Source organism: Setaria italica, chromosome VI, assembly GCF_000263155.2.
Source record: "Setaria italica strain Yugu1 chromosome VI, Setaria_italica_v2.0, whole genome shotgun sequence".
NCBI lineage: Eukaryota > Viridiplantae > Streptophyta > Magnoliopsida > Poales > Poaceae > Setaria > Setaria italica.
In genome coordinates, this window is record NC_028455.1 from 19,115,979 (window position 1) to 19,139,947 (window position 23,969).

General features: G+C 40.8%; 2 protein-coding genes and 3 long non-coding RNA genes across 5 annotated transcripts; all 5 read left to right on the forward strand.

Annotated features, from left to right (window-relative positions):
* Positions 1 to 1,629: 1,629 nt before the first annotated feature.
* Positions 1,630 to 2,970, forward strand: LOC111257699 (ATP-dependent DNA helicase PIF1-like). Its single transcript, XM_022827739.1, has one exon. The coding sequence runs from the start codon at positions 1,630 to 1,632 to the stop codon at positions 2,968 to 2,970; it is 1,341 nt and encodes a 446-aa protein (XP_022683474.1).
* Positions 2,971 to 3,604: 634 nt separating this feature from the next.
* LOC111257675 lies at positions 3,605 to 3,918 on the forward strand. Its single transcript, XR_002678290.1, has 2 exons — positions 3,605 to 3,659; positions 3,787 to 3,918. It is a non-coding gene; the product is annotated as an uncharacterized LOC111257675 (long non-coding RNA).
* Positions 3,919 to 4,203: 285 nt separating this feature from the next.
* On the forward strand, positions 4,204 to 4,804 carry LOC101780188. The gene is made up of 4 exons (XR_215396.3): positions 4,204 to 4,266; positions 4,406 to 4,483; positions 4,646 to 4,705; positions 4,783 to 4,804. It is a non-coding gene; the product is annotated as an uncharacterized LOC101780188 (long non-coding RNA).
* Positions 4,805 to 6,045: 1,241 nt separating this feature from the next.
* LOC101780444 lies at positions 6,046 to 7,340 on the forward strand. Its single transcript, XR_215397.2, has 3 exons — positions 6,046 to 6,118; positions 7,157 to 7,216; positions 7,301 to 7,340. It is a non-coding gene; the product is annotated as an uncharacterized LOC101780444 (long non-coding RNA).
* Positions 7,341 to 9,157: 1,817 nt separating this feature from the next.
* LOC101780728 (protein ENHANCED DOWNY MILDEW 2) lies at positions 9,158 to 15,385 on the forward strand. Its single transcript, XM_012846971.2, has 10 exons — positions 9,158 to 9,218; positions 10,419 to 10,856; positions 10,938 to 11,034; positions 11,284 to 11,328; positions 12,101 to 12,270; positions 13,249 to 13,345; positions 13,430 to 13,525; positions 14,194 to 14,441; positions 14,531 to 14,611; positions 14,733 to 15,385. Exons 2-10 carry the CDS (start codon positions 10,441 to 10,443, stop codon positions 14,884 to 14,886), a joined length of 1,404 nt encoding a protein of 467 aa, XP_012702425.1. The 5' UTR covers positions 9,158 to 9,218; positions 10,419 to 10,440; the 3' UTR covers positions 14,887 to 15,385.
* The last annotated feature ends 8,584 nt before the right edge of the window (positions 15,386 to 23,969 follow it).

Genomic DNA, 23,969 nt, shown 5'->3' on the forward strand with positions numbered 1-23,969 from the left:
ACTGGACTTCATATGGAATCATCAGAAAGAGATAAGGGCGGATCTATACCAAGGCCTTTTAGATAGCATTCATGCAGGACAAGACAGGGGAGATGCAGTCGGAAAACGGACAGTGCTTTCATCATCATTTATGGGGGTCCTCGAGACAAGATGCGTCGGTACCTAGACGCCATGGCTTTAGTTAGAAAATATGGGAAACCGGACATATTCCTCACGATGACATGCAATCCCAACTGGGAAGAGATCACGAATGAACTTGAGTTCGGTCAAACACCACAAGATCGCCCTGATCTTGTTGTTCGTGTTTTCAGAGCAAAACTAGAAGAAATGAAAAAGGAGTTGTTAGAAGAGCACATCCTAGGCAAGGTGAAGGCCTATACCTATGTTGTAGAGTTCCAAAAGAGAGGTCTACCGCACGCTCATTTCTTGCTTATAATGACCGGAAAATATAAGCTTACTTGTCCAGAGCAATATGATAGACTAATCTCAGCGGAGCTCCCAAACAAACAAAAGTACCCAGAGTTATACAAGATGGTTATCAAACATATGATGCATGGACCTTGCGGTACATTGAATAAGAACTGTGCATGCACGAAGAATCGAAAATCATGCAAGAACTATTATCCAAGGCCATTTAACGCTACTACCATTCAAGGCAAGGATTCTTACCCATTATACAGGCGACGCGATGACGGCCACAATGAAATAGTCCGAGGGCACAAACTAGATAACAGGTGGGTAGTCCCATACAACCCTTACCTCCTACAAATGTTCAATTGCCATATAAATGTCGAGGTATGCTCAAGCATAAAAGCTGTCAAATACCTATACAAATACATCTACAAGGGGCATGACCGTGCATCTGTATGTGTAAATGGGACAAGCGAAAAAGAAGACATCGATGAGATTAGACAATACAGAGACGCGAGATGGGTGACACCACCAGAGGCACTATGGAGGATATATGGCTTCGAACTAAGCAAGACAAATCCTCCAGTCATGCAATTGCAGCTTCATCTTCCAAACATGCACATGGTTTCATACCATGGAAAAAAAGAAATAACGAAAGTTATCAACCGCGAAGGTGTTGAGAAGTCAATGCTAACGGCATACTTCGAAGCAAACAAAATACACGAAAAAGCACGAGGCATTCTGTACCGTGATTTTCCAGAACATTATACTTGGCAAACCCAAGGGAAGTTTTGGCAGCAGAGGAAAAGGAAAATGTTGTACCAGGTTGGGAGAATCGTCTCAGCACATCCAGCCGAAGGAGAAAGATACTATCTTCGAGTTCTCCTGAACCATGTGAAAGGCGCAACCTGCTACGAAGACCTACGAACAGTTGATGGAAAAATATTGCCATCATTTCGTGAAGCTGCAGAGAGAAGGGGCCTCATTGAGGCAGACAACACGTTAGATGATTGCCTGACGAAAGCAGAGTTATTTCGGATGCCATCCTCACTGCGAAGGCTATTTGCGACGATTCTTGTGTTTTGTGAGCCCCACGACATCCGTGCACTATGGAACAATCACATCGAGGCAATGTCGGAAGACTATCGACGAAACTGCAAAAATGCAAGAACGGTCGAACAGATGGTATTAATCAACATTAGAGAAATGTTGCAATCGATGGGAAAAGACATACGATCATTTCCTCTTCCAGAGATCGACGAGCAAAATGACACAAAAGACAATACACCTAGGGAGATCACCGAGGAAGCCAACATCGAGGTGGACCCTGAGGACATGGAATTGCCTAAACACCTAAATGACGAGCAAAAGGCCGCCTACAATGAAATTCTAACAGCAATTGATAGAGATGAAGGAGGGCTATTCTTCGTAGATGGACCGGGAGGAATGGGGAAAACTTTTCTATACAGGGCATTGCTTGCAACAGTCCGTGGACAAGGAAAAATAGCTTTAGCAACAGCAACCTCTGGTGTCGCTGCTTCCATAATGCCCGGAGGAAGGACAGTGCACTCAAGGTTTAAAATACCACTAAGGATAGATGATGGGGCTATTTGTTCATTCACAAAACAAAGTGGGACAGCCAAGCTACTTCAGGCAGCATCGCTAATCATTTGGGACGAAGCATCGATGACTAAGAGGCAGGCAATAGAGGCACTGGACAAAAGCATGCGTGACATAATGGATGTACCAAATCTTCCATTTGGTGGGAAAACAGTGGTATTTGGGGGAGATTTTAGACAAGTTCTGCCGGTTGTACGAAAGGGTACAAGATCACAAATAGTAGATGCCTCACTACGCAGATCTGAACTCTGGAATTGCATGCGTCACATGAAGCTTGTGCGCAACATGAGGGCTCAAAATGACCCATGGTTTGCAGAATACCTATTGCGCATCGGCAATGGCACTGAGGAGACAAACGATAAAGGCGAGATACGTCTGCCCAAAAATATATGTATTCCACGCACAATGGATGATTCCGAACTTGATAGACTCATCGACAGCGTCTACCAAATGAACAACGCTTGCCTGGAGGATCCAAATTACATCACATCAAGAGCCATTTTATCCACGCGTAATGACTGTGTAGACCGCATAAATCTGAAAATGATTGAACGATTCCAAGGAGAAGAGATGGTCTATCACAGCTTCGATAGTGTAGAAGATGACCCACATAACTACTATCCCCCGGAATTCCTAAACACACTAACCCCAAATGGACTACCACCACATATGCTGAAGCTCAAGATTAACTGTCCAATAATACTACTCAGAAATATCGACCCAGCTAATGGACTATGCAATGGCACAAGATTGGTGGTACGAGGATTCCAGAAAAATGCAATCGATGCAGAGATTGTACTAGGACAACATTATGGGACACGAGTTTTCTTGCCCCGAATCCCGCTGTGCCCCTCTGATGATGAGATGTTCCCATTCCGTTTCAAGAGGAAACAATTTCCTGTAAGACTAAGTTTCGCAATGACAATAAACAAAGCATAAGGACAAACAATACCAAATGTAGGCATCTACCTGCCTGAACCGGTTTTCTCTCACGGTCAATTATATGTCGCGCTTTCTAGAGCAACAACAGCCAAGAACATAAAGATACTAACAGCTGAAAATGATGATGAAGATGAGGACAACAAGCAGCCATCAGAGAAAAATAAAAAAAGGAAAAAAAGGAAGACAAAAAGCGACATGTCAGATAAGAAAGAGGTCAATCAAAAAGACACAACAGATAGATACACGAAGAATATAGTGTATTCAGAGGTCCTCACCAAATAGGTACTGAGCTTTTTGTAAGTTCTATGAGAAATTACTCATGACGGTTTTATGCATGTGTGGACTAACTAAAGTTGATATTTATTATTTCTGTTACAAATAGGTGATTCTCCTGCAAGCAACAACAACACAACAAACTTTTTGAAAGGTATGCCATGATTGCTGTACTCGGATTCCTATGGATTTCCTTGCTGTCAAAAAAAGAAATGAAATTGCTATGGATTTGCTTGCTGTCCAGGAAAAAGACAATTGGTGGGAACTATGTAAAGATGCACAAAAACATAGGAATATACTTTCCCTGTCCAATTAACATGTTCATTTTCTGTATTCAATAAAGCTGACAAAGCATAGGCAAGCAAAAGAGATACTGTCGTTGGATGGTGTATGAATTAGAGACTTTTGCAGAGGTATGTAATCTACAGTTATTTTGATATAATCTAACTGTGACAGTGATGGTAGTGAGCTTAGAAATGTTTTGTTTTATTTTATATGACTAGCAGAGAACTGATTATTCTATATACTGAATTCATTCAGGTTCTAAAGACTTCCTAGAACTCATCAAAAGTGCATTTGTGGTGGGGCCCTGGAAGATTAGAAGTATATCAGTTTGAACTCTAATTTGTGTTCATGTATCATGCAACCTTTATTTTGTGAAGTTTTGCTGAAGACAGGAGTATGTGTCCATCATAGAAATCGAACTACGTTTCCTATGCTTAGGATTGTATAAAAAACTATGGTGTCAGGCCAAGGCTTCGGTGCATTACTATGAAGCTTGGTGGGCAAATGGGTTGGGTTAACATGAGTAATGCTCATGTGCACCCATTTCTATTGTCGGGTACACATTTTATTGTTCTGTGAATGTACCTTAACCATCAGTAATTCTTTCATGCACGTCACAAAAATCCCTGATTATGTAATTACTATAAACTGTACTAATTTCAGGGATACAAGCTTCAACAAGTTGACAGGCCAAGTTCCAGCAAATTTTGGAGAAATGATGGCACTGCAATATTTGTGAGATAATCGTTCTGTGAGATTATTATTTTAACTTCCAACTTTTTTCTTGATGTTTTTAACAAATGGCTTCCTATCCTGTGTTAAGTGTCACCTTTAATTTTCCAATGGAACCTCATTTCAATTTGAAAACTATTAGGTACCTGACTGACAATATGCTGACTGGAGATTTGCCTGCTTGGATGTTGAAAAACAAGGCAAGCAATAAAGTAAACATGTGCGTATTCTGCAACTTAGTGATTTCTATGGACAGACCATATGCATTCATATGTTGCTTCTGTACATGACACTTCGTAACTATTTAAAACATGACAAGCATTCCAATTCCCCTTTCATCTTGTTCGATTTCTTATTCCATGACAATTATTAATCTTTACAGGGATATATCATATAATAACTTCACGGGTAACCCTCCTTCTGAGTGTCAGCAAGCAAATGTGTATGTAAATTTCAAAGATCCTCGCATACAATTACTTTATGTTTCACGGTGATGCTTACATGCTCTTGTGATTACAGAAATATGGTGTCAAGTTTTTCACCTTCAAATGACAATTCGTAAGATCCTGCTCAGAAATATGCAGAAAACATTTTCAATTTCTATCATCAAAATGTCCAGGAAAGAAAAGAAAGTCTGAAATGGTTTACGTTTATTTGTTTTTTGCAAGATTGCAGTCAGGTTTAAGAAAGAATCTTCCTTGCATGGGCAAATCACACTGTAAGTTTACTTACACAGAACAGATTGATCAGTCCTCATGTTGATAACAGAATTCAGACATCTAACAGTACTCAATATTTCGACTATCATTATTTTGGTTTTAAGACACTTCAGAGGTCTTATCTGTTGAAACCTGGTGGAAAGGTCGAGGAAAGGCCGCAGGATATGTTGATGAGAGTTTCTGTGGGCATACATAAGGATGATATTGAATCGGCTGTCAGAACATACCACATGATGTCTCAGCGCTGGTTCACTCATGCTTCCCCGACCCTTTTCAATGCTGGCACTCCAAGGCCCCAGGTACTGCAATGCCACCTTCAATCAAAAATGTTTTCAGTGTGGAGTGTGGGCTGTTGACTTATGCATTTAATCTCATCCTTCTATTTAATGTTGCGCAGCTAAGTAGCTGCTTCCTTATCTGCATGAAAGATGATAGTATTGAGGGAATTTATGATACTCTCTCAGAATGCGCTACGATAAGCAAATGCACTGGAGGAATTGGTGTCTCAATTCACAACATTCAAGCTACTGGGAGCTACATTCGAGGAACAAATGGTACATCTAATGGAATTGTTTTCAATGATACTGCCTGTTATGTTGATCAAGGTGGAGGCAAGAGAAAAGGTAGGTACCATCAGTAAGTCAGCCTGGTCCTATTTACATGATTGCTGAGGATTTCTTACAAATATCTTTCGTTAGGTGCATTTGCTGTTTATTTGGAGCCCAACATATTGAGATCTTTGAGTTATGCCTTGATTGCTGTACTCAGATTCCTATGGATTTCATTGCTGTCCAAAAAGAACTCGAATTCCTATGGATTTGCTTGCTGTCCAGAAAGAAGACCATTGATGGGAACTATGTAAAGATGGACAAGAAAAGTGTCCCTGATGGTAATTAAAGTGCTCATCCCACTGTATGTCTGTACATAATATGGAATCATCAATTATTTTTGCAGACGGTTAATGCTCATTGGTGATGTTAAATTGTTACTTTCCCTGTAGATATGGTTTATATGCAGAAGTTATCAGGGACAGTGAAAACTACCGGTAGATAGGTCCTGCACCTACAAAGGTTGTTGTTACCCTTTGCAAAGCTTCTAAAGGCAACAGGTTAGACCTGTATTTCAAGGAAGACAAGGTACGGACTGTGTTGTGCTAATTTAATCTTCTTTGTGATATTCCAGTTCCATATTTAATCTGTCTGATATTGAATTTCCCTGAATGACTGAAAAATGGTACGTAGGACACTACTTTTTATATTGATTTTGTCTATAGGAAACTTAAATTTCATAGTTAGACATTAGCAAATGCCTAATGGGAATCAATGGATGGGTAGTCCAGTCGATTCATTCAACTGTGCTTTCTTCCATTACTGAATTGAGTATCCTGTTCTCTTTGAGGAACTTAGAGAAAAAAAACTACTGACTGATTGCTCTAACTTGTCAGTGGATTAAGTTATCAAGAGCTCAGTGCCCTTATTCATCATAAGGGAATGATAAACTTTTGAGTGTTTTTGTGTGAACTTGATTGACTACCTGTTAAAGTACAATTTACCGTCATTATTGGATCACTGTGCTGTCTTCTTCTATTTCAGTATTCTCTTTGCTTGCAACTTAGGTGAAAATAGCTCAAATTTTGGGGCGAAAAACATAGTTAGAACCTTTTAAAAAAATTGAAACATTTTAAGTTTTAATAGCTCTAGGTAAGGTTATGTTCTGTGTTAATGTAAATTCATAAGTTTCAATTTGATATGTTTTAAAGATAAAAAGACGAAATTTGTGGAACATAACCCTACATAGAGCTGTGAAAAGTTTTTCCTTCCTTGAAGACTTTAAGGAATGTTTTTCTTTTTTAATTTGCACCATTCCCAACAGTTGTGACATTTTCATTTGAGATGCAATTGTACCATGTTTCCTTTGTTGTCTGGCCTCTTAAAAGTTCCTTTTCTGTTTTCCACACGGTCAAAGTTGTTCTTTCTCTTTTCTCTGCTACTAGCAAAAAAATAACTGGTGCTTTTGCTCACTACTGTTGGTTCAATGTGTGAACTGGGTAACAACATGTGCAAATCCTAAAACATAGACAGATTAGTTTGTTATAGCACCTGTCTGAATAGTGATAGGCTGGTCACAGGACACTTGAGTTAGTTTACTGACTAAACTTCTGTTTTTGTTGACAGTTCAAGCCAAGCATGGACAAGGAGAAGGACCCAATGTCTGGAATTATGGACTTAATGAAGGTAAGTGTTTCCCCCCTCTCATGGCTTAGATCAAGAAGTTTTTGTGATCATTCTGTGACTTGTTATATGCATTCTCGTGTGCAGAACATGTATGAGGAAGGCGACGAGGATATGAAGCGCACAAGTGACTGACAAATTCAAGCTTCAGGCAGAAACTCTTTACCTTGCGGTTTCATATGTTGACTGCTTCCACACAATGAATGTTGTTACTCCAGACAAGCTGCAACTGCTAGGTGTCACTGCATTGCTATCTCGCACATTCCCAACTTTGTAAATAGTTGCTACTGATCTTACCGTTCCCGTCATATTGGTAGCAATTGAAGCGCTTTTGTACAGAGGACACTACAACAAAATCAGTAGCATTGTCTGCACACTAAATTAATGCTCTGAAGGCACTGACGAACCGTGTGGCATAAGTTATCTAAAAGGCAATGAACGTAGAGAAGCGTATTGCATAATGTAATTATGGGCCCACCCGAAGATACAATTGGACTAACAAGTCAAGAAGATTGTGTCGTATCATGCTGCAAGAAGGGTACCTGATATAAAATTCATGAATTTTTCTTCTTGTGATAGCTTATCTACTTCTTATAATTTTTACCGTGTGCAAAATTCCGGGAAGGAGAAGAAGAAAAGTGGTTATAGCATTATGAAATATGAATCGGGAATAAGAAGATAATTATTTTAGAGAGGGTAAAGACCCGTAGCAACGCACGGGCATTTCTGCTAGTAAGTTATAAAAGGCTTGTGAACTCAGGGCTCCTAGCACGTTGCCAACGAACGGTAGGCTCTACCCTTCCCTTCCCTTCCCTATCTTTTTCTTTCATCTTCCTTCTCCTCCACCATTCTTTCTTCCTTCAAACCGGACAGTGAAACGTCCGAACCACCCTGCCACCGTTAGCCTCAACCACTCCTCGTTATCGGTGACCTTGCCACTCCACCAGCCTCCCACCGCCACCGCCTCAACCCCGCCCTTCCTAACCAATTGTCTTCTTCACCCCACCGCCAGCTCTTCCCACCGAATATCGACCACCACTCAATCGGTGCCACCATCACGCCCAGCCTTGCCACCTGCAACCCGCCTCCTCCACCGGACCTGCCACACTCACGGCATCTCTCTAAGGCGTCAGCCATGGAGCTCCTCCCACATCAACCCCAAATCCCTAACCCTAACCCCCTCCTACCCCGCCGATGCTAGCCTTGACCTCCGCTCGTGGCCTGCAGTAGCAGCTATGGCACACAAGTTCGAGTGAGAAGAAGAAATGGAAGGACAAAAAGAGTCAAACAAGATTCTATTGTACTGCCTTACTTGAGAAGGACTTACTCAAAATTTATCCTATAAAGAGTTTATTTGGAATCATTATCTTATTACTACTAGCGGGGAGAACCAAAAGCCACCATTCAATCAAAATGACCGGAAATAAAAGGAAATAAAAGCAGCCGTGACAATAAGGAACACAAATTATTTCTATTAATATGTCTAAGAATTGCTGCAAATGAAGTCGGCGGTGGCACAAAAGAAAAACCAAGTGATAAGGCCTAAATCATAACCTCTTGATTAGAGAACAAATAAGAAAATAAAATGGACGTGCCATGTATGGAGAAAACCTTATGACCAGATGATAATGCAAAAGTATTCGGTATTCCTGCTCATCAGAGAGGGTAAATCATCCGTAAATGTCGAAAAATTGATTGATTTTTTGATAAAGTTTCTTCCTACCATAACCGGCTTTCCCGATTTTAGCGTCATTGATAGAGCGGATATTTGCTGGTCCATCATGTTTCCTTTTCCCGTCAGCTTTCCCCTGCTTATCCCGCAAACCGTCCGATCGATTAATCTGATGGCTCGTATGATGCCACGTCATCACAAGTCCAAGGACGCCCCGCCAACGTGCTATTGCGATTTGCCTCCACCTTTCTTGCGGTTTTGCGCTCGGGGAAGGGGAGGAAAGGATCAGCAACCTCTCGGCCTGCCGCTACTGCCACAAGCTTGAGCCTTCAGGTAAGACCCTTGCGGTGCATTCCCAGTCCTCCAACACGAACTACCCCTGCAAATCTGCAATGTCGCGACTCCTCCTCGCGCGCCGTTCTTGGCGAGTTCTTGGAGGGTTTTGTTCCGTGCGATTTTTGTGCGGTTTTGGTTCAATGGCGGCGCGAATGTTGGTGGAGCGTGTTCTTTGCGCGGTCACTGAGATTCTTGCGGGGTGTTTTCCTATTGGCCTTAATTAAGGAATTCTTTGGGCGGGAACTTGCTGGGCGCCGACCTGTTCCCCGCCTCCATTGCAATCAGTGCGGAGCACATTTGTTTTCCTCGAGGTCGTTTTCTCGTAATTTTTTTTGTAGGGGTCGAGAAGTTCTTGATCATGGGTCGGCGCCCAGTTCCTTACTGTTTCTATTCTCAGAAAAAGAAAGTTCTTGACTTAGGCGTTGGTGCTCTTTTACATAACATACTCTAGAATCAAGAAATTGGAACGCGTTATTGGAGTTCTTCAGGGTTTGTAAGCGATTACCTCTCGTGAATGTTTTTCTTACATTTTCTTTGGGGGCAATTTCCTGTGGTGCTCCACTTTAATTTTTATCTGCAAATGCTGGCCACTAGTTAGACAGTTGGGTAATTCTGAATTCTCCAAAGCCTTTTTTCCCCTCCTTGCTAGTAGTTTGATTGGGATTGGTGTAGCAATTTAATTGGAACACCAGGATCTTCTAGCATGGCGGTTTGTCTTAATTGCTTAAATCCTTGACTGTAATCAGCTGACGTGTTAAATATTCATCTTGTGTTCTGTAATCTCAGATTATTGGGGTAATGTATGTTGACTTGTGAGTAATTGCTGCTCTGTAAATAACACTATCAGCCCGTTTGCCTCAGGTTGCTGAATCAGTGATAGTTCAATTTTTGTTCTTATATTCATGGTTAATCACCAGATAACGACAAAACATGTTTCTGTTTTTAGTAGATTATTTCAGTTTGTAAGCTATAGTGTTTCCGTGGTTCGATAGTTAACTGCAGTTAGTCTTAATGTTTGTTTTGCTCTAAACAGAAGAAATATCTATTTCTTTTCTTGCAATTTTCTGCAATGTATCATATTGTTTGGTCTTCGGGATGGCAAGTAGTTCTTAGTGTTCATTTGCTGTTCCAACTTTGGTAAAGTTATGCTTCCTCATGCACTAAATGGTTTGTCAGATTTCTTTTCATCCTTGCTAGAATCAAGCAGTTGTTGCCCATAATGTTTGATGATGACGATGGAGTGGAGCCACACTTCGAGGATGTGAACGAGTACTATTTTGAGGATGGTGAAAAGAAACCTGTTTGTTTCAGTATCTTGCCTTTCCAGTTTGATGAGAATGATAAAGTGACATATTGCAATATCGAGAAGAATGTATTTTTACGTGGAATTGCGGATAAAAGCCTTCATGTATACAAGAAGGTCATAGCTTGGAAGATAGGACTTGACAGTGAGAAGCCCAACATCTGTATGCTTTCTATTGAGAACAAGTGGATAAAACTGTTGAAACCACGAAAATGCTATGGAGAGTTTGTTCGATCAGTTTTGATCACAGTCCAAATGCTCCACTTTGTTCGGAAGAGGGACCAGAGAAGTTGTTTGGATCACGTTTGGGATCACCTTGATGAAGTTTTTGGGTAATCCATCGACATGCTCTTTTTTTGTCTTTGTCCCTGCAGAGTATATGCCCATAAGGTTTATCCATTTGCCTTTTGTAGTAAATATGATACGAAACCTATGGAGGATGACTTGATGAAGCACCATCGCCTAATCAAGTTGTTTGTAGAGAATGATGTAACATTGATGAAGTCAAAGGTACAAATTACTGCACCATACCCCCTATTCCCTACTCCCATGTCTTAGCTTTGAAAGAATGGGGTAATCTGGTGTCAATTTGACACTAAACATAATAAACTAGCCTTGCCACCCTCCAGTCTTTTGCATGGAAGTAATTTGTAAAATTTTGTTAATACTTGAATCGTGCACCTTATTAATTTTCAGAGTCATGAGACTAATTAGATAGGTGGTTTTGCATTGATTTTCCCCCTTCTTTTGTAAATGCAGATTCTGCGAAGGCTTATTGAGAATGGCTTTAAAAGGACCAAAACGGTATGCTAAGACACGATTTTTTTTATTAGGTTTACATTGAGAAGGTCCATGGAAGATAGTCAAATTTTAATTCTATCTGACAATTATTGTCATGTGATGATGTGAAATTGTGAATTGTTGTTGAGCGCCTAATGGTGCAACAATAGCTTTAGAACAACAACGAGGATCATGATGTAGGCACATTTGGGAAGAGAGACAGGGAGGAGAGGTGTTGTGGGACACTCCCATTTTTATTTACTAACTTAGTTGCTGTTTGTTGGGGTGTGAAACTTTGATGATATCAAAAACTAGTATGGCGAAACAGCTGCTGGGGGGTTATTCAAAGAAAAGCTTCCATAGCTTATGCGTTAAAGTTAGAGGTTTACTTAATTACGTGAAATTAGATGGGTTTGGAGGTTCCAAATTAAATTGATGACTTTGATATGTGTGATGTGCACTTCTCTTGTTACTAAATGTTCCCTTTCATTCTACTACTCCTTGTCATAAGTGTAGTTTTGCACATCAACATGGTTTCCAAAATTAAAAAAAATGACAATTCTTTTCGTTGTGATTTTTTAATAAATATAGCAAAAGTATATTGTTATGGAAACTACTTTTCGAGACAAATCTACTCATACTATTTTTCAAATACCCAAAATAAACACATAAAAGGTAAATTTTGCAATGGTTCACTGCATGCCACCCAAAATGCTAATTTGACTTGAGCACTCCAAAAACATATTGATCAGGATTTCCTATGTTCTACTTTCCTTTGGTTGAGCCTGTTTTAAAGGCCTTAGGTCCGGAAGCACAATTCATTGTCGATGATGAGCAACATGTGACAAAAAACCATGGTAACCATTATCATAACAACGATGACAATGGATATGCTAGCGATGATGATGATGATGATGGCACTGATCAAATATGCGCTTTATGTGACGATGGGGGAGAATTGCTTAGGTAAGCGCACAAAAATGACTTGCCTTTTAATCCATTTCTTTACCCGTGCCCCATATCTTTGTATGTGCCATGATCAAAGTTATTGAGGTGGTAAGATGAAGCAAGGCACCTATAAACAACTTGGACGCGTGAGCAACACCTTGAACATTTGACACTGTGCATAGTGATTATGAACAAAAGTATTAGATGGTTAATGCTTAAGGGAACTAAGGTTAACAGAAAGAGAAGAAAAGGATAGCAGACAAATGGGAAAGGGGAAGATGGATGATGAAGCCCACCAAGTCAGCCTAGTTGTACCTAGATCCCCCTTACTTAATCATTTTAAGTCTCGTTTTCTAACCACAGCTCTCAATTTGGCATAGATGCGCTATGCACAAAGATGCAATGAAGAGTATATCCTACACTGTAGTAAGGGTTTGCTTCTGGGGTAAATTAGGAAATTTACTGATGGAATGCTACTTGTAGGATAAGTGGCTGGATCGGAAAGTAATGATTAGGGTAAATTAGCTGATCTCTGGATGCTTGCAGGCGCCAAGGACCTGGTTGGTCTGGTTGCTGCTCGATCTGGTGGTTAGCAGCGTCCTATGTTTAGGTGTGGTCGCCTCATAATAAGAACGGGCGCGAATGTAATGTATAGAAGTAAGTGGTGTGTGGTGTGTGTTTGTTTGGCCTTTTCTCCTATCTTAATGCAATGATACGCAGCTCTCCTGCGTATTCGAGAAAAAGAAAGTAATGATGGACTATAAGAGGTGAATCTTAAGTTTTAACAATGGGGTTGACAACATATAATCATACATAATCTTCCTTTTTAATATTTATATTACTTTATTAATGCTCTACAAGTAACAAATGAGATGTCTTTTCTCTTTTAGAGTGTTTGTTCTGTGTTGTACTATATAAAAGTTCCTGTGTGTAAGCTCTTGTTGGCCTACTGAATCGGTTTGATTATATACTCTGATTTTTACAATGATTTTGCAGCTGTGAAGGTCCATGCAAGAGGTCTTTCCATCCCACAAAGGAAGATGGAAGAGAATCTAAATGCAGAACTCTTGGTTACACTTTGGCAGAAGTAGAGGTAGGTTCTAAAAGTTTTTACCCATTGTGCTGCAGCTATCATTTCCCTTGCTCTCATTGGTGACATGTCATTTTTCATTTGCAGAGAATGTGTCCATTTTTATGTGAAAACTGCAAAAATAGGCAACACCAATGCTTCAGATGTGGACAGCTTGAGCCATCCCATGGGCCAAATGCTAAGGTATGGACGGCCTATGGTATGCTGAGACTACTAAGTTTAGTAAATTACACTTCTTTCATTTGAAGACAATGCTTTTCTGCCTGCAAAGGATGATGTTGCTTATTTCCTATTTATGATAATCCTAGTTTCCTATTTTATGTTTTTTATTTCTTCGTCACCTTTTTAAATTTAGCACCCTTTCTCACTAACCTAGCAGCAAGAGTGTGTGCACCGTAAGGCAGTAGCAGCATGGCACATGCATTAGTTAGTGGGATATGGTTAGCTACTTAAATCAATTGGTTAGCTATGGGGTGTTAGGCTTAGGGGCATGCCACTTGGCTGTTAGCATGAATTAGTTGCTTAGAGATATAGTTTAGTTGTCACAGGTGCAGCATATTTACCGGTCTGGGTAAGCAATCTAAGCCCACAGATACTAAGCTATCATCTCCTTCCAAGCCCCCTTTCCCTAGAGCGCTCTCTTCCAATAGCCATATTTACCGTCAGGTTCCCCTCTGACAGATATTTACCCTTTAGGAACTAATATATATCAGTGGACGACCAAACTTTGTGAAACACTGGTCTCTAAAATTGTTGTGCCGTTAAGAGTATATTACTTTTTCAAAAGTGGAATGAGTATATTACTTGCTAATACTACTTGTAGTCCTAATTGGTAGCATACATTCTGTTAGGTGTTTCAATGCAATAAAGAATCTTGCGGATATTTTTACCACCCTAAGTGCATTGCACAATTACTGGATCCTAATGCCACTGATGGAGCTTGTGAGTTGGAGAGAAGGATTATGGAAGGCATGCCATTTTCGTGCCCCATACATTGGTGTTTCAAATGTGGAATCATGGAGAACAAAACTCAAAGAGGACTTAAGATTGCGGCGTGTAGACGCTGTCCAAGGGCATATCACTTGCAATGTCTTCCAAGGTACTGTGTAGCATCCAGATTGATTGCTTGCAGTTGGATTATATAGTTTCTGTAGTTCTGTTCTCATGCCATCTAATGGTATATTTTAGAGAAATATCCTTCAAAACAAAAGACAAGGATATCATCAAACGTGCTTGGAAGCTTTCCGAAACAATTTTGATTTACTGCCTGTAAGTTACTCCTTTATTCCTGGTTTGTTTCCTCATGTCTCTCTTCATTTTTGGTAAAAAAAAAAAACTGCTTCTCTTCCGTTGCTGCTTGAGCATTTAACTGATGTTAAAAATCTTGCAGAGATCATGAGATAGACAAGGCTACTAGAACAGCTAGAAGGAACCATATAAAATTCCCAGCTATGCCTGAAGGAAGCACAGACAAGGTGACTGGCAAAAGGGAAAATAACACTGACCAATCAACAAAATCTATAGAATCGCCGAACATGTTGTGAAGATAAGAAAGAGAACAAGCCCATTGTAGCTGTGAAAAACACATCGCCCCTGATTGTTCTAGAAGCTCAGTGTGCAGCAAAGCGCTTGAAGGGTTATCCACAATTTGAAGAGCTTATGGTTGGTGGTGCTAGTCAAAATGGTGCAGAAACTGTGGAAGGGCACAAAAAGAAATTTGGCATTTCATCTTCATATGCTATTGGAGAAATACCAATGAGCTCATCCTGTGCTGTGAGTACTGAAACAGAGAAGAGATAGCTCTCAATGTCCCTGTTTTCACCTGTTTTATACTTTTGCCCACGGAATATACGGATAGGATTAAATTTCGCTGTTGATGACTTCAAAAGGCATTACTTTTTAAGCTATTTTCCATGGCCATGATGTACAGCTACTAATGATCACTGGCGGAGCCACATTGTGGTCAAAGTGGGCCGTGGCCCCCCCTTGCTCCATGAAAAACTTGCATGGCTACATGCTGTATTCACCATCCTCAAGATTGGTCGAAGGTGTATGCCTTCTACTGGTACCAAATTAAGCTGGAGAAAATGATGACTGACGACTGTGCTGCCTCCAAACATCATGATCGTTCATGGAGGATTTAAGATGGCATGGCCGTTCATATCTGTGTCCATTGTTGATTCCAGAATAACTGTCACGGCAGCCCATCAATTGCCTTTCTGGTGAATGCTTCCTTGATCTCCTTTGAGAGTTGCTCTCAACTGGCTCTCTTCTATCTGATCCCGTCCTCCCTCTGCGCTTGTATTTAGATGTGTCTGCTTCTGTATTCGTATCAGTTCTCCCATCTTCATAAGGGGGTGTTTGGATCCCCGGGCTAAATTTTAGCCCGGTCACATCGAATGTTTGGACACTATTAGGAGTATTAAACATAGGCTAATTACAAAACCAATTTCACAACCCCTAGGCTAAATCGCGAGACGAATCTATTAAACCTAATTAGTCCATGATTTGACAATATGGTGCTACAGTAAACATTCGTTAATGATGGATTAATTAGGCTTAATAGATTCGTCTCGCGATTTAGCCTAGGGGTTCTGCAATTAGTTTTGTAATTAGCTCATGTTTAGTCCTCCTAATTAGTATCCGAATATCCGATGTGACACGGACTAAACTTTAGCTCCAGGATCCAAACACCCCCTAAGAATTCCACCTATCATCATGATCGTTTCTTGAGGAATTATCATGGCTCCATGATTCATATCTGTGTCTATTGTTGGTTCCAGGATGACTGTCACGGTGGTCCGTCCATCGCCTCTTCGGTGAATGGCTCCTTGATCTCTTTCGATCATTTCTCCCCACAGACTCCTCTGTTCTATCTAACTGGGTCCTCCCTCTGTGCTTGTATTTAGATGTGTATGCTGCTGCTATATTCCTGAAGTTCTTTCATCTTCATAACGGACATCTCTTCCATCTTCTATGAGAATGTGCTTGTTGTTCTTATTAAAGTCCACTTTGTTATCAGTTACCTTTTCTACAGGTTCTCTTCTCTTTCTTGACTTGTCACCTGAAGTATGCATGTCTATTGCTTGAGAACAATCACCACACTTACAACAATTCGGTTCATAATGGCGTGAACATCCCTCTTTGACTTCTTTATCTTCACCTGGTCTGCATCCTCTATTAGTAACTACTCTGGTTGTAGTGGTCACCTTATGCACATTTGTAGCATGAACTCTCTTTACTGCAGAACGGTTAACATGGTCTAGTGCGAACTCACTGCTCCTGGAATCAAATTTACTGCTGTCATCCCTGGGGATCAATTCTCTTTCTGATCTTGAATTCTCTCTCATGGAGGTTCCTTTCTTTTGTCCTGATATTGATTCAAGTGCATACACATTTTTTTGCCACTCCATGTCTCTCTCTTTTCCTGATTCTAATTGACTTCCATCAGCATGTTTGTCCATGTAGAGGTTGGCTAGCACATCGTTCTGCTTTTGACTTTTATGGAATTCCATGTTGGCACCCCTTTCTTTTCCAGGACAATCCTCTCGTGCCTTTTCTCCTTCATTGTCATATTTACCCTCTCTAATTCTGAAGATCACATTATCCAGTTCAACGTCCTTGTCCACAGGGGGGTTCTGCAATGAGATAGATGAGCCAAGTTACAATTTAGAGTTTTAATAGGCTACTCACCATACTACTGAAGTACCTGAACAGACGGCACAGCGCACTTGCTAGAATCATCATAGGGTGTCCCTAAACATGTTCCCTTTTCTGCCGTACATGTTGCCCTGAAATGGAAAAAATCAAAAGATCCCTGTCATCTGTGAGAAATATTTTCGTGCTATATTGTCACTTGAAGTATACCACAGAAAAAATGAGTAGAAAGAGTACATCAGCCAAGTGATGTACAAAAGAAATCATTAGCAGTGGGGGGGGGGGAGGGGGGGGTGCGGCGGGCGGGTGGGCGGCTCAACTCAATAGCTACACAAACTCAAGTGCTATATTACGTAGAGCGAAACAAGCTGGCTGCATTGAAAAAGTATAACTAGCATAAGAAATCAAATGAATTGTTGAAAAAGTATAACTAGCAGTCTAAGCACGACAACTCCGATGAGCTAGCACAGCAAAATGGAGAACAGGCATGAGACGTTAAAGTTTCTTGACCGCTACCGGTTAGAAGAGATGCCATGGAAGAATATATGAAGTTTATGTGCTTCAAGCCGTAAAATGCTTGTTGTTGGATATGGGTTAGTATACATGTATTTCAAACTCTCAAGTTGTAAAACACTAAAATATATCTTTAATAGTTTAATTACACAAGGGTGTAAATTGCAACCAACTAATGGTGTGGAGTTTAGACTTGCATGCATCAAAAGCATGTTTCTCCTTCCTACACGAGAAGACTTAGCTTGAACACAGTACCAGCAAAAGGCGTAGCTCCCATCCCTATCCAAGAAGTTCAGAAGATGTAGACTACACAATGTACCACAACACTTCACGGGATCTCTGGTATGATAAGTAAAACTCTATATATGCTGGATACCACACAGTCGACATTGATCATGTTTCCAGATATTCTTCTGAACACAGGAATGCTGGCGCACATGGGCCTCGCAGGGATTTCCCCGTGGGAGAACATGCAGCAGCGTAGGCTTGGTCTGCCGGTGTTTACGGAGAGAGATCAAAGTAGCAGACAACTCACCTTCCATACGTCCCATTTTATCCTGATTTAAAGTTGGTCCAGGACAAAAGGTTCACCAACCGGGACTAAAGCTCGGTCACTGGTGGGGGCCTCACCAACCGGAACCTTTTATCCCGGTTGCAAAGGCTAGTGAAAAAAAAAGATCCTGAGAGACTTTTTTATCTCGATTTGAAACATCAACCGGGATAAAGCCTTTTATCCCGGTTGGTGTTTCAAACCGGGATCAGGATAAAAGGCTCCCCCACGAGTTAATACAAAAGAATTGCATCCCCTATATAGTCAGATGTACTGTGTAGGTGGGATGGCAAGGAAGCTACGCGCGAGGCTGGAGGTTGTGGGTTCGAATCCCACGCGACGTGCACGTGCATATTTCATGTGAAAAATTACTGTAGTTTCATAATGGCATACCAGCAAAATCCATTCGTGGGAGGGTAGAGATCACGTCGGAGGAATCAAATTCGAGCACCGGCGCACGGAGCACGTCGACTGACATAGGTCATCAACAACGAGCTCTGTTTCTTGAGCCGTTCCAATTGGATAGTCTCATCCTTTTTCTTTGTTCTCCAATTTAATCTTTGAGCGAAGGTTTGTTCAGCTCTGCGCTCCAACTAGATTCTTTATCACGAGTCTGATGCACTGATATGAGTTTGAGCCCCAATTTTGGTTTTGCTATGTTGCTTGAGAGGCTAATCAATGTGTCAGTTACTGGCACAATTCATAAAACAGAGAGCAATGCTCTTGAGAAACCATAATTTCTCGCGAAGAACAAGCTCCTGCTACAGTGTTCTTGTAAATAGAAGGTGACGTGATGCTTTGCAGTCTACGCAGTGATTAATTTGCTAATCAAGTGGATATGGAGTTGTTTCTGCAAGCTTGATTATACTTGTCCATTTCACCTTACCCGGACAACAATCTTCCAAATGGACAGAATAGCTAACACCCAAGAATCGGCGCGTCTAGTTAAGTGTTAAACCAAAAGAAGGCCGATCGACCAAATATTGTACATGACCAAAGCAGAGCTATGCCACAATGGGGTTAAAAGAGTAGTGAGGTTTGTAGCCTGGCCAAAGTAATGGTGATGACAAAATTAGATTTATGTCCTACCTATTTTTCTTAGAAGTATGAGTATGGCATGTGGGACCCCATGTTGTAAAATGGCACATTAATATATATTTAAATGGGTCTTGTTTGGTAGATTTGACTGTAAGGAGGACAATGCTTTTAAAATACCAGTGGTACTTAATACCAGTGGTACTTGTAGATACTTTCCTTCCTTATTCTTCAAAAAAAGAATTAAATAGATTTACACATAATTAAAAGGGTATAGTAGTAATTCCTTACTATTTTTTACTTGGTCCCACCAAATTAGTACTTCTCTTTAGGTACTTCATAATACTTCCTTTGTTTTTACCGTTAGATTTCGCCGGATCCGGCTCTCATTTTTTTAAGCTGGTACTTCATTTTAGGTAATTCATGGTACTTTCTTTATTTTTACCGTTAGATTTTGCTGGATGGATGGCTCTTATTTTTTTCCGTTAGATTTTGCTGGATGGATGGCTCTTATTTTTTTCAAGCAGCTGGCCGCCTACATGAATGCATGTGAATCTCCTATAGCGGTTTCCATTAGAATAGTTGTGGGGCCTAGCTGTCGTAGAGAGCTGCATAAGTTAAATAATTTTCCAGCGGTGAACAAGATAAGATTGGAGAAAAGGAGCTGAAGCTAGTCGCAATTGATTTTATAGGAGTTTCATAAGTATTAAATTGTATACTACATTAACAATTTTGATGACTTGCCAAGGTTATTATGAGGAGAGAGAAGGGGGAGTTTCATCAGATGTGGGAGGTGTTTCGTGCCCATGACACCCAGCAAGCACGGTTACCAAGTTCTCACTCCTTAATAACTGTGCAGTGAAACTATGCACAGAGATTGGTCTAAGGCCAGTCTTAATGGGGAGTGTCATTTCACTATTACCAAGACTGGATACATGGTAACCAAGTCAGATGGATTTCATGGGGATGATGAAACTCCCCCCTCTCTTCTCATAATGATCATATTTAATGCTCATGAAACTGACTCTAAGGGCGCAGCTGCCATGTGCATTAAAAAAATTATCAAACGAAAGAACGCACTACTGTATATTAAATCTCCTGAACTCCGTAAATTCTCAGAGGCCCCGCTAGTGTTCATAGGCCCCTCGGTTGCTTAGTTCATCTAGACAGTGGATCTATTTCTCCCCCGTTCAATCTTTCTTCCCACGCCCAATTTGTCCGGTTGTCGTACAATGCTAGCATGTGCATAGAGGCCTAGATCTCTTCCTCCTAGCCTAATGTCGTCTTCGTCCAATTTATTTGCAAGAAGCCAGCATGTCAAGCATAATGAAAAGTTTCATCAATGAGTCATCCGGATTAGCGCACTGTGTTGTTGTACCATTTGTTTATGTGGCATCCTGGTTTATTCAATGCACATATCCTATAGGGAATTTTACACTTTTTCCAACGAATTATAGATAACCCAACGTGGTAAACGTAGTGGAAACCACCTGCTCGGTGGAAACCTGAAAACTGCCGCCTGTTGGTGCTAATTATTGCCACCTTTTTAGTGCTATTCAAATAGTGTTTTTGACTAATTCTTACACTAACCCGCCACTTAGCACGTGAAATAACCCCATTATTGCATATGTTTTGTGTTTTGGAGCATATTGTGTTTTAACAGGAAATACAACATATTCACAGGGTTTTTGTACAAAGCTCAACTCATAACAAGACATGGATCATTGAGCCGACACGTAAAAGAAGAGGACCGGATGGGCCAAAAAGAGCCCAGGTCTGACCTGTTTCAAGCCCCCATCATGCTCCCATTTCTTCAGCACGAAGTCTACAGAGATCCTAGGATTTTTCCAGCGTCCATCGTCTAGAGCCAGCTCCAAACTGACTGGGAGAGGAGTATAAATACCCCCTGAAGGACCACAGGAAAGGAGAGAGGAGAACCACCAAGAAACCACACTCACACCATTCCACCGCCACCATAAGGTCAGGAATAGAGAAGATATCAGATATACAGAAGGTCAGCCAAGGTGGAGCTCGAGAGGAGGGGAAACACCCCAAGCCTTGGTGGTGCTCATGCCGATCAGCCTGGGGCCTTCCTTTCCCTATTCGTCGCCCCCCTCCCCCTCGATGTGGTTGATCTCTAGAGCCATCATTATCCCTTTGTGCGTCAACATGTGTAAGGTCATGGTATGAAATCTATATTTGTCCTTGGGGTTGAAAGGAGATCTTGATTTGTAATTGCTGAACCTCTTATTGAAATCAGCCTTTTATCATTTATTTGTTGATGATGCTTTGACATGAAATAGCTGGTTAGCATTACTTGGGTTGCATTGTTTTGATAATTGCATGCCTAGAACTATCAACATACCGTGTTCCTATTGTTCACTAGCTGATTATCATTGTGTAGTGACAGTATGTAGGAGGGAAAGTGTTGAAAATGATTCGCATCTACCTTGGATGACATTTAGATCAGATTTGTTCACTCTTGGTGATTGCATCTGCAAGTGATCCTAGATCGCTTGACAAGCATTCCACCTACCTTATTTACATCCATATCCCCATCTGCTTTGACCTAGATTGATTAGCTCTTTCATACATTTAATCGTACTCATGCACATAGAGTTTTCTAGTTATCTTAATTAGTACTTAGTTAAGCATTGCATTCCACTTGTTCCAGAATTGATAAACCTCCGGGAATACTGTACGAAAAAAGCTACAACTGGTCTGTGCGTTCGTGGTTCACCAACTTGGCGCGCTAACAGCCGCCAACAAGCTTTTCTGGCGCAGTTGCAGGGGAACAAGTCAGTTTGCTATGTTTAACTTTGTATTAATTTTGCTAACCTCTAACATCTAACTTTTGTCTAGAAAACCTTTTTTTGCTTTTGTTTTTGTTGTCTAGATGGCTCTAGACAATCGACCCATGTAGGAAGGATAAAAATCACTAAGGGATTACGCGAGCCCGCAAATGGATCATTGCAACATGCAGAAATTGGATTTGGTGCTTTGCAGCCACAAAGTATGAACTGAAGCAAGGAATAATTGAGATATCAGCTACAAATCCTTTCAGAGGGGTGGAGACTGACAATCCATATAGACACGTTGAGCGATTCCCAATGCTATGCAACACAGTATAGCAAGAGGGAGTGCCACTAGCTTGGTTCAAGTGGACTCTGTTCCCCTTCTCACTTGCAGATGAGGCAAAAAGATGGTATGTGCTCGTTTCTTCGATGCAAAAGGAAAATTGGGAAACATAAATATGAAGGTTTTGTAGGAGATTCTTCCCGATAAGAAAAATCCAAGACATTTAGAAGCAAGTGATCAGTTTTACACAAGGAAAAGAAGAGAGAATAGATCAAGCTTGGGATATATTTAAGTAATTACTTGAACAAGAATCTAAGCTGGGATTCTCAGATGATGTACTATTGCATGCATTTTATTTTTCACTAACCCCAGAATGCATGCAGTACGAGCGAATGTGTGCAGGAGGCAATCTCATGGAGAAAACGCACACAGAAGCTGCCCAAATCCTACATAGGATAAGCTGAGGGGCAGCGGTGCAAAGAGATTGGGAAAGATGTCTATTGGACAAGCAAGAAAAGGGAATCCAAGTGGGGGTACTTGCAGGAATTTTTAGGAAAGAGCTCCAGATGGACACACAAAAGAAGAACATGGGGAGTTGAAGGGAGAAGGACCAGCCCACGAGGAAAGTGAACCATCTAGGGCGACAAGAATCGCAAGCCCGAGTGAACTAGTGGGTGAAGCCTAGCAAATGCAAAGCCGCTGAGCGAGTTTGAGCAACTAGATGGGATACCAATAGATTTTGGACAAATATTTGACAAGATAAGGTCATTCCCAAATAAAAAGGATCTGCTAGGGCTGTGGAAATGGATTTCCCACCAGAAAGGCATACGGGATACGTGTTCAACAACGAGACAACCGGAGAGATAATTCGAAAACTCTTAATGAAGAAGATGAAATAGACCCAGATCATGTTGCTGAAGTAAAAAGAATCATGGGAGTAAAGCCAAAGTCATCACCATTTTCTAGTCTGCCAAAGATATATACAGTAGGAGTAGATCAGGTTGAAGGAACAACACTACCCACGCCACACATCAGTTGCAAATTAATGGTGAGATCATCTACAAGGAACTTTGCGACATTGGAGCCCACATAAGTAAGAGGTCTTCGAAGATTTATGATGAGCTTTACACTAAAACCTTGAAACTTGCTCCAACCTTGATCAAATTAATCATGAGAGATGGTAGAACAATCAAACCTTTGGGTGTGCTTAGATATTTAGATATTGCTATTTCTGGTAAAGCTATTCATCTGATTTTTTTGTAATTGACACTTGTCATGATGATATAATCCTTGGTAGACCTTTTCTTAAGTTGTTTAATGTTGTTCTTAATGCTGGGAAAGGGAAAGTCACTATAAATCTTGATGGAACTAAATACACTTATGACTTTCTACCTGCTTCCACCATGTTTTGTCTCTACCTCCTGATGATGAGGAAGTGGAGAGTGTTCATTTTGCTGATACTTTCAGGGATCCTCTTCTAAGAGCAATGGAAAATAGCACGATTGAGGACAACCAAGACGAAGAACTGGCAGAAGCAATAGAAGCATTGATAGCATAAGATGGAAGCTTGGAGGAAGAAAATTTTGAGGACATAGGGGATCTCCAACAAGAAGAACTTAAAGCCCTAAATGTTGAGAAAAAGCCACTATCGAAGGAACTGAGATACAAATATTTGGGAAACAACAAGACATATCCAGCCATTGTTAGTGATGAATAAGTGTGGAAGAAATAAAGAAGTTGTTGAATTTATTGCGAATGCACAAGAAAGTGATTTGATATACCATAAATAACCTA

What these genes read in the sequence shown, in the direction of transcription:
- LOC111257699 (XM_022827739.1), top strand. Translation starts at nt 1,630, where the DNA reads ATGGGAAAAGACATACGATCATTTCCTCTTCCAGAGATCGACGAGCAA.
- LOC101780728 (XM_012846971.2), top strand. Translation starts at nt 10,441, where the DNA reads ATGTTTGATGATGACGATGGAGTGGAGCCACACTTCGAGGATGTGAAC. An exon ending in CACCTTGATGAAGTTTTTGG is followed by an intron (nt 10,857 to 10,937) that starts GTAATCCATCGA and finishes TGCCTTTTGTAG; the next exon opens with TAAATATGATACGAAACCTA. An exon ending in CACTTGCAATGTCTTCCAAG is followed by an intron (nt 14,442 to 14,530) that starts GTACTGTGTAGC and finishes GGTATATTTTAG; the next exon opens with AGAAATATCCTTCAAAACAA.